The 10,156-nt window shown below is 42.0% G+C and overlaps 1 protein-coding gene across 1 annotated transcript; it reads right to left on the minus strand.

The window, feature by feature from the left end:
- Positions 1-2,262: 2,262 nt before the first annotated feature.
- On the minus strand, positions 2,263-6,593 carry LOC148565495 (uncharacterized). The gene is made up of 3 exons (XM_088487172.1): positions 5,979-6,593; positions 3,504-4,565; positions 2,263-3,420 (listed from the first exon to the last, which is right to left on the minus strand). The coding sequence occupies exons 1-3, from the start codon at positions 6,591-6,593 to the stop codon at positions 2,263-2,265; spliced, it is 2,835 nt and encodes a 944-aa protein (XP_088343298.1).
- Positions 6,594-10,156: the final 3,563 nt, after the last annotated feature.

Raw genomic sequence — 10,156 nt, forward strand, 5'->3', positions numbered from 1 at the left:
TTCTCAGGAGGTGGTTTCCTCGGGTGCGCGGGCCGATGCTCAAGTTTCTCCTGGTCTTGCGAACTCTCCTGAAGTCGTCGTGGTGACGGCTACTGAGGCTTCTCGGAAGAGAAAAAGGCCTGAGGACCCGAGCAGCGAGACTTTTGAGGAGGAGGGTTTGGTGCCTAGTGTGATGGATCATCGTTTCGATGCCCCGGGTTTTATTGATCAACACTTGATGCCTGGTACGGAGCCGTTTTTTGATGGTTGCGATGTTTCGTTCCAGGCCAAGTCGGTGTTCAGTGCCCTCCTTCGGTCTGCTATCGTTGTTCGGAAGGTTGAGCCCGTGATGGCTCAAGTTGGTTTGCTGGATAAGAAACTCCGTCACTCTCAGGCTGAAATGGTTAAGCTGAAGGAGAAGCTTGAGGCTGCCGAGATTGCGAGGGAAAAGGCAGTGAAGTCTTCTGAGGAGGCCGGGGCAGAGATTCTCCGGCTTTTTGAGGTTGAAACTTCACTTCTTTCTCAACTGGGTGAGGAGCGGCAAAAGGCTTCTAATGTGGGTTCCCAGGCTGCCGTGCTTCTCGGTGAGACGGAGGCTTTGAAGGCCGAGGTTGCTGCCTTGAAGAGGGAGAAAACGGAGTTGTTGGCTGATGCTAAGGATGCGATTGCTGCTACCGAGGAGACGATGAAGGCACAGGCCCTGGTGCTGGCTCCGGGCGTGGACGTGTCTGTGATTGGAGCGTTCAAGACCGTTCGTGATGGTCGGATAGTCGACCTCGAGTAGCTTTATCTCTTGTAATTTTGTATTTTTGTCTTGAGACTTGGCTTGTTTTTTGGATATTTTGGTTTGGCCGTGGGCCGTGTAACCGTGACTTCGTAACTCCGGATTTCGTTAAATGACTTTTTCGGCCGTTCGGGCCTTTTTGTATATTCCGTTTAAGACTGTTCCATTTTTTGGTTTATTTCATTCCCTGTTTGGGATGAGCGGACCGTCGTGTGGTCGTATTTTCGTGGATATCCGTGTGTTGGGCCTGGGGGGTGATCGGTCCCCCAGTCGTGGCCATAATTTTGTTCCGTATTTGGGACATCTTAAAATTGAAGAATTTAGGGATAGCTTTTTAATGGAATTTTATTGATGGGTGGGCCTCGTTAAAACCCTCCGTCTTTGGGGAGAAAGAGTACCCGGGATTGATACTTAAGAAATTTCAAGAGTTGTAAAATGGGAAGATAAGCAAATTCGAGAGTTGTAAAATGGGAAGATACATAAACAAGTAAAAAGGGGTGACCTAGTTAGGTCGGCCTAGGTGTAGTATCGCCGTAAATTTGCGGCGTTCCAGGTCCTTGGGACTTCATCGCCGTTAAGCTGTTCGAGTTTGTATGCTCCTTTTCCGATTACCGCCTTGATTCTGTATGGTCCTTCCCAGTTGGGGGTGAGTTTCCCTTCTCTTGGGGTCGGGGGACCGATGTCGTTTTGTCGTAGGACGAGATCGTCAGTTGCGAATTCTCGTCGGATGACGCCATGGTTGTATCTTAAGCTGATTCTCTGTTTTAGGGCTAGCTCTTTGATATGAGCTATGGTTCTTTCCTCGTCAATGAGGTCTCGTTCTGCTTCCTCGTCGTTACCGCCGACCATTTTTCTGGGGCTTGGGTCTCCGATTTCTACCGGGATGACCGCTTCCACACCGTATGTTAATCGGAAGGGTGTTTCTCCTGTGGTCGTTTGCGATGTGGTTCGGTATGACCATAGGACCGATCCGAGTTCGTCGGCCCATAGTCCTTTGGCTTCGTCGAGCCGCTTCTTGAGTCCTTTGACGATTATTTTGTTTGCGGATTCCACCTGTCCGTTTGTTTGGGGGTGTTCTACCAAGTTGAAACGGTGAGATACGTGTAATCCTTCTAAAAATTCTCTGAACTTTTTGTCAGCAAATTGGGTTCCGTTGTCCGAGATAACGATCTCGGGGATCCCGAATCGGGTGATGATCTGTCGCCAGAGGAATTTTCGGCATTGGGCTGCCGTTTTGGAGGCTAGGGGTTCGGCTTCGATCCATTTGGTGTAGTAGTCTATGGCGACGATGAGGTACCTAAGTTGACCGGGTGCCGTAGGGAAGGGCCCGACGAGGCGATACCCCAGGTGCCGAACGGCCGTTCTGCCGATATGATGCTGAGCTGGTGAGGGGCGGCTTGGTGGATATTGGCGTGCCTTTGGCATTTGTCGCAGTTTTTAAATATTTGTATGGAGTCTCGGATAATTGTGGGCTAGAAGTAGCCTGCCCTGATGACTTTTTAGGCTAACGTTTTGCCTCCGATGTGGTGGCCGCAGCAGCCTTTGTGGATTTCGCGGAGTATGTACTTCGTGTCCCCGGGTTCAATACATTTGAGCAGGGGTTGCGAGAATCCGCGTTTGTATAGTTGTCCTGCGACAATAGTATAGTTGGCGGCTTCCCTTTTTATTCGCTTTCCCTCTTTGGGGTCTGGCGGCAGTGTTCCCTCGAGGAGGTACTGTAGGATAGGATGGGTCCAAGACCCCTGATTTGACAATGTCAGATGAGCGTTGGTTGTCGTTGACACGGAAGGTGACTTGACGACTTCCTGGATTAGTGATTTGTTACCGTGTCCAGGTTTGGTGCTGGCTAGTTTGGAAAGTAGGTCTGCCCTTGTGTTTCGTTCCCTAGGAACGTGCTGTATGGTGACGTGCTCGAATCCTTTTTTTAATTTGTTTACCTTGGTGAGGTATTGTTGGAGTAGGGGATCTCGTGTCTGGTAGTCTCCGTTAATTTGGGAGCTGACTACTTGGGAATCGGTATTTACCTCTAGGACTTCTGCTCCGACTTCCCGGGCTAGGGCTAGGCCTGCTAAGAGGGCCTCGTATTCTGCCTGGTTGTTTGAGACCGAAAATTCATATCGTACTGACTGTTCGATCACGACTCCATTTTGGCTTTCAAGAATGACTCCGGCGCCTCCGGAAGTGATGTTCGAGGAGCCGTCAACGTGTAGCTTCCATGATTCGGGGGTGGAGTTTCCTGGTGTCATTTCGGCGATAAAGTCGGCCATGGCTTGTGCTTTGATCGCGTATCGGGGTTCGAACCTGATATCGAACTGGGATAGTTCGATGGACCATGCTAGCATTCTGCCTGCTAGGTCGGATTTTTGTAGTACCTGCTTAACCACTTGGTCGGTTCGGACCGTCACGGAATGGGCCTGGAAGTATTGTCGTAGGCGTCGGGAGGCTGTAAGGAGTGTGAAGGCTAGTTTTTCTAAGCGTGAGTAGCGAGCTTCCGCATCCTGTAAGACTCTGCTTATGAAGTATACGGGTTTTTGTTCTTTTTTCTCGTTTTCACGGATGAGCGCTGCTGCGAGTGCCTCCTCCGTTATGGAGAGGTATAGGTAGAGTGTTTCCCCTGTTTGGGGTTTGGCGAGGATTGGTGGTTCCGCTAAGACTCTCTTGAAATGTTGGAATGCTTCTTCGCATTCCGTCTCCACTTGAAAGGGGCTCCTTTTTTCATTAATTTGAAGAAGGGGATCGCCTTTTGGGCCGATGCCCCGAGAAAGCGTGATAACGCCGTCAATCGGCCGGTGAGCTTTTGGATATCTTTAAGGTTTTTTGGGCTCGTCATTTCGAGGACGGCGCGACATTTCTCCGGGTTTGCTTCAACTCCGCGTTGCGTGATCATAAAGCCGAGGAACTTCCCTGCCTCCATCCCGAAGGCACATTTTGCCGGGTTGAGTCGCATTTGGTGCTTCCGTAGGGTGTTCATTATGACCTTGAGGTCGTCGGTGAGTTGCTCGCCGGATTCGGTCTTGACGAGCATGTCGTCTATGTAGACTTCTAGTTTGTTTTCGGATAGGTTTTGGAATATCTTGTTGACGAGTCTTTGATAGGTGGCTCCCGCGTTCTTCAGGCCGAAGGGCATCACTGTGTAGCAGTATGTCCCGTCTGGGGTGATGAACGCTATTTTTTCTTCGTCTGGGCAGTGCATCGGGATCTGGTTGTAGCCGGAATACGCGTCCATGAAGCTGAGGTATCGGTGGCCGGATGCGGCATCTACTAGTCCGTCGATGTTTGGTAAGGGAAAGGCATCCTTTGGGTAGGATTTGTTGAGGTCCGTGTAGTCGACGCACATTCGCCATTTCCCGTTAGACTTTTTCACTAGTACAGTGTTGGCCAACCATGTCGTGTAGGGGAGTTCTCTGATGAAGTTGGCTTCGAGTAGGGCTTTAACTTGCTTTTTGACCTCAGCGGCTCGGTCTGATGATATTTTTCGTCTCCTTTGTGCCACTGGTTTAGCTTTGGGGTCCACGGCTAGCCGGTGGGACATTAGGTCGAGGTTTATTCCCGGCATGTCGGCTGGTGTGAATGCGAACAAGTCTCTATTTTGCTTCAGGAGTTGGGAGAGTTCTTCTTTAAGATCGTATGGGAGGTTCCTATTAATGAAGGTGTATTTTTCCTTGGTTGGCCCTATTTGTAGCTTTTCCATGTCTTCTTCTGGTTCTAGCTTGGGTTGGTCGGCTAGGCTGGTGTTGTCGCATTCAGCTGCGACCTCTCGGTCCCCGTGGATGGTACCGATGGATCCGTCCTCGGTTCTAAACTTCATGAGGAGGTATTTTGTAAAGATGACTGCGGAGAAGTCGTTGATTGTTTTTCTTCCGAGAATCACGTTATAAGCTGTGGAGTCTTTTAGGACTACAAATTCGGATAGGATTGTCTTCTTCTGGCTGCTTGTTCCTATGGTGATGGGAAGGGTGATTGAGCCATCTAGTTTGAGGAAGTTGTCCCCGAGTCCCGTGACTCCGTTGCGGTGTGTTTGGAGGTTGTCGTTGTGGAGCCCGAGCTTGTCGAAGGCTCCTCGGAAGAGGATGTTCGAGTCTGCCCCGGTGTCCACCAGTATCCGTCGTACCAGTCCTGTTCCGATTCTGGCCGAGATGACGAAGGGGGCATCTTCGGCCGAGGTGCCGTGCTGGCAGTCCTTTGGTAAAAAGGTTATCGTGTTGTCGGCTGTAGTGGTTGGAGTCTGGTTTCTGACCGCCATTACTTTGAGATCTTTTTTCATTGTTAGTTTTGACTTGCTCGATATGTCTTTGCCCGTGATGACGTTTACTATGATGGTCGGGTCGTCTTCTGGGCTTCCTCTGGGGGGTTGCTTCTGGGTTCTCGGGTTACGCCTGTCTTTTTCCGGTGACCTGTCTCTTTCCGCGCGCCTTGGTTCTCTGATGATTTTGGCAAATTCTGGGAGCTTGCCGTCTCGTATGGCTTGTTCGAGGGCGTCTTTAAGGTCAAAACAATCTTGTGTTTTGTGACCGTAACCTCGGTGGTAGTCGCAGTAGAGGGTTTTGTTGCCTCCCGTCCTTTCTTTGAGTTGTCAGGCTTTCGGAATGATGCCTCGGTCTGCTATTTGGTGGTATACTTCCGTAATTGGTGCTGTCAGGGGTGTGTAATTAGAGAATTTGCCAATTCTCGGTGGTCGGTTTGTATTTGTCGGCCTGGGGTGGTCTCTTTGATTCTCTCTGGGTGGTGGATTTTGGCGAGGAGCTGAGTTGCCGTGTTGGGTGTTGCCGTGCTGTCGTTTGTTGGCGGCGACGACTTGACTGACTTCTTCGTCATTGATGTAATCTTTGGCGACATTCTGGATCTCGTGCATAGTCCATACTGGTTTGGTGGTGAGGTGTTTGCGAAAATATTCGTTCATGAGTCCGTTGGTTAAGCAGAGGCTCGCGACGGAATCCGTGAGCCCGTCGACCGTTAGGCATTCGTCGTTGAAGCGGTCGAGGTATTTCCTTGTGGATTCTTCTTGTTTTTGCATGACCCCTAGCAGGTTGATGGGGTGTTTGGCTTTGGTGATTCTAGTTGTGAACTGGGCCATGAACTTTCATGTTATGTCGTGGAAACTGGCTATGGATCCATTTGGGAGGGCGTTGAACCATTTGATTGCCGGCCCCACAAGGGTTACCGGGAAGGCTCTGCATCGGACCGCGTCGGCCGCTCCTTCCAGGTTCATCCTGGCCTCGAAGGCCGTTAGATGTTCCTGGGGGTCCTTGGTCCCGTCGTACTTCATGTCGGTAGGTTTGTCGAAACCTTTGGGGAGTTTTGCCCTTAAGATTCTTTCTGTGGAGGGTGTAGCTCCCATTATTGTGTGGTCGTTTCTTGTGCGCTTGGTATTTCGGTACCTCCGATCTTCGTCTGAGTCGTGTTGACGACTTAGATCTCGGGAAGCGCTGCGGTTGTGTTTCTTGTTGTACCGCCGTTCCGGCGATTTCTCGTGATCGTGGTCGCGCGAGGTGCTGCGACCGTCTCTCCTATCGCGTCGTTGGGTCGGCGACCTGCCGCGGCGAGATCTTGATCTGGAAGTTGCCTGGCTTCCGTGTTCGTTGTTGTGTTTTTCTCTGTTGCTCAGTTTGCCTTCAAGCTCTTGGACTCGGAGGCAGAGATCCTGGATGGTCTGTGCCGCTTTGTCCCTAGCTTTCTCAGGATGTCGTTGGTCCGTGGCGACGTGGTTGTTCGCGTGGTGGATAGTGCTTGCTATTCTTGCTTGGTTCGTGACCTCCCGGTGTTCTGGGGTTGGATGAAGCTGTCGAGAGTCATCCTGGCTTGAGGGGGTTTCCTCCAAGGCGTCCCCCATCCGGCTCGGCTAGCGCAAAGGTCCCCACAGACGGCACCAATGTACAAGATGTCTCTGGTATGGGTTGAGAGATGGGTCGGGAACCTGCGGGTCGAGGCGGATGCCGGATTGCTTGACTGGAGCAATGGGGGGAGGTACCTGCAAAGACACTCCGACGCTCAAGTCAGAATGGATCTGAGAGGTATAAGGTGTGAGGAATGAATCCATACCTGAGGGACTTGGGTCCTCATTTTATAGGTATTGGTGAGCATCTTATCTTATCTTATCTTATCTGGCTAAGATAAGGGAGATGTTTGAATTCGAAAGTCTGTTAGGAGCTCTAGAGGGCCGATTTCGGGCCTTCCGGAAGATGGAGATGGGTCGGACCCGAGAAACCGGATTCGGGTTTAGCCGTGGGTCCGGGATCCGTGGGCCGGATCCGTAACAGTAGCTTTTTGTTTATTTTTCTTGCAACAAAAGTATTAACTCACTTAATTAATAGAATATATCCATAATAAAAATTTATATATTATATGTAAAAATTTTGTGTTATATATAAATATTTATATATAATGTGTAAAAATTTTTGTACTATATCAATAAATTTGTGTTACATGACAAATTTTTGTGATATATTAATAGATTTTTGTGCTTTCTAACAAAAATTTATGTGCTTCAGAAGCATGAAAAAAAGTAATAATATATGCTCACATTTTTTTTGTTGGAGTTATATCAATTTAGTTGAATTTAATTACAAAAATACTTATACATATAGGATTACCGTTCTATATAATTAAGGTTGATATTGAAGTTCAATAACATAATAAAGTCAAATTTAATTATATAATGAGCGCAAATAAATTTTAGGGTAAAACACTATAATAAACCAAGGAGAATGAAATTTTACACAAATAAGCCAAATGGAAAACTGGTTCATGAATTCACCAATGCACATTACTATATAGTTCGAATCAGGTTCATTCGAACTCTATTCACACATAATTCGAATCATGTTGATTCGAATTATACACAAACATACACACACTAATTCGAATCATGTTGATTCGAATTACACTCACACATGCTGCACATAGTAATTCGAATTGACCAGATTCGAATTACTCATGATTTAATTCTGCCCATTTTTTATTAAAAAATTAATAATTGATTAAAAAAATTAATAATTTAAAAATTAAAAAATATATATTTTATTTCATGCATTAAAAAAAAGCTAACAAAATATTTTATTCTATATAAAATAATTTTAAAAAATGGCTTAAAAGATATTAGGAGTACTATAAAAATTTGTAATGTCCTAATAATTTAGGACATTAAAGAAATACTCTACATAGTCAATAATAATTTAGAAATTAAAAAAATATAGTTATAACCAGTATTTACCTAAATTACTAGAATATTACAAACTTTTATAGTACTCTTAACATTTTTTAAAAATTATTTTGCATAGAAAATGGTTTAAAATGACTTAAAATTCTCTTTGTTCTAGGCAAAATAATTTAAAAAAAATGGCTTAAAAAAATGTTAGGAGTACTATAAAAATTTGTAATGTCCTAGTAATTTAGGTAAATACCGGTTGTAACTATATTTTTTTTTAATTTTTAAATTATTATTGACTATGTAGAGTATTTCTTTAATGTCCTAAGTCATTAGGACATTACAAATTTTTATAGTACTCTTAACATTTTTTTAAGCCATTTTTTTTAAATTGTTTTGCCTAGAATAAAGGGCATTTTAAGCCATTTTAAGCCATTTTCTATGCAAAAAAATTTAAAAAAAATAGCTTAAAAAATGTTAGGAGTACTATAAAAGTTTGTAATATTATAATAATTTAGGTAAATACTGGTTATAACTATATTTTTTTTAATTTCTAAATTATTATTGACTATGTAGAGTATTTCTTTAATGTCCTAAGTCATTAGGACATTACAAATTTTTATAGTACTCTTAACATTTTTTTATGCCATTTTTTTTTAAATTATTTTGCCTAAAATAAAGGGCATTTAAGCCATTTTAAGCCATTTTCTATGCAAAACAATTTAAAAAAAATAGCTTAAAAAATGTTAGGAGTATTATAAAAGTTTGTAATATTCTAGTAATTTAGATAAATACTGGTTATAACTATATTTTTTTTAATTTCTAAATTATTATTGACTATATAGAGTATTTCTTTAATGTCCTAAGTCATTAGGACATTACAAATTTTTATAGTACTCCTAACATCTTTTAAGCCATTTTTTAAAATTATTTTGTATAGAATAAAATATTTTTTGTGGTATAATTTGAATAAATTTATTTAAAAAATTTATAAAAAAATATTCATGAGCTATTAAAAATGCGCAAAAGAGTATTGTATGAAATTCAAATTGATAGCTCATTAATATTTTAAAGAAGTCTCGTAATAAAATATTTTGTTAGCTTTTTTTTAATGCATGAAATAAAATATATGTTTTTAATTTTTAAATTATTAATTTTTTAATCAATTATTAATTTTTTAATAAAAAAAGGGCAGAATTAAATCATGAGTAATTCGAATCTGGTCAATTCGAATTACTATGTGCGTGTTAGTGTAATTCGAATCAACATGATTCGAATTAGTGTGTGTGCGTCTGTGTATAATTCGAATCAACATGATTTGAATTATGTGTGAATAGAGTTCGAATGAACCTGATTCGAACTATATAGTAATGTGTATTGGTGGATTCATGAACCAGTTTTCTATTTGGCTTATTTGTGTAAAATTTCATTCTTCTTGATTTATTATAGTGTTTTACCCTAAATTTTATTACGTTGTATTGGTAAAAAAAATTTTAAAATTTATTGAAAGCACCTGCTCCAACATCTATAAATATGAATTTGTCTTTGTGATCTGTTATCTGTAAATTTTGGATAATTATTTTATGAATAAACTTTTTTTTTCTGTAAAAAAAATTGCCATGATTAAGGATTAATTTATCTAAAATAAAATATTAATAGACAAATATAGATATTTACTCAATATTTATTTGGCTTAAATATTTTTACTTAAACTATTACATTAAACCTTTTCAATTTTTCACCGTTATACTCCAAAGTAATTAAAATTAAGAGTTATGTAAAATCAGAGTAAATTAAAAATACAAAACATGATTTAAATTGTGGAATTGTATAATCTAATAGAATTTATTAGAATCGATTAAATTATTCAAAAATCATAATATAAATTAGAATTAAATCAATATTTTTACTGCTTATTTTACCCGACATTTAGTATGTGTTTGGATTGTCGTTTGTCAAACTGGAGTTTGAATGAAAGTAATTTTAGTGAATTGATTTTGGGTAGAAGTAAGTTTGTGTTAACATAATTTATGTTTGGCAATTCTATACTAAAATTGATTTTGATAAAATAAATATTGTTTAGATAATATTAGTTAAAATCACTTTTAGATAAGTAATTATTAAAAAGGGTTAAGTACGATTTTGGTCCCTAAGGTAGGGGCTGAAAATTTATTTCATCCTCGACCTTTTTTTTCGCTACAAAATGGTCCTAAATATTTAACTTAGTTTTAAATCATCATTCGAACTAA

The sequence above is a fragment of the Arachis ipaensis genome, chromosome B5 (genome assembly GCF_059453495.1).
Source record: "Arachis ipaensis isolate K30076 ecotype BB chromosome B5, ASM5945349v1, whole genome shotgun sequence".
NCBI lineage: Eukaryota > Viridiplantae > Streptophyta > Magnoliopsida > Fabales > Fabaceae > Arachis > Arachis ipaensis.

What these genes read in the sequence shown, in the direction of transcription:
- LOC148565495 (XM_088487172.1), bottom strand. Translation starts at nt 6,593, where the DNA reads ATGGGGGACGCCTTGGAGGAAACCCCCTCAAGCCAGGATGACTCTCGA. An exon ending in AACATCTAACGGCCTTCGAG is followed by an intron (nt 4,566 to 5,978) that starts GCCAGGATGAAC and finishes CTCCTCATGAAG; the next exon opens with TTTAGAACCGAGGACGGATC. An exon ending in TCGGGGCATCGGCCCAAAAG is followed by an intron (nt 3,421 to 3,503) that starts GCGATCCCCTTC and finishes CAACATTTCAAG; the next exon opens with AGAGTCTTAGCGGAACCACC.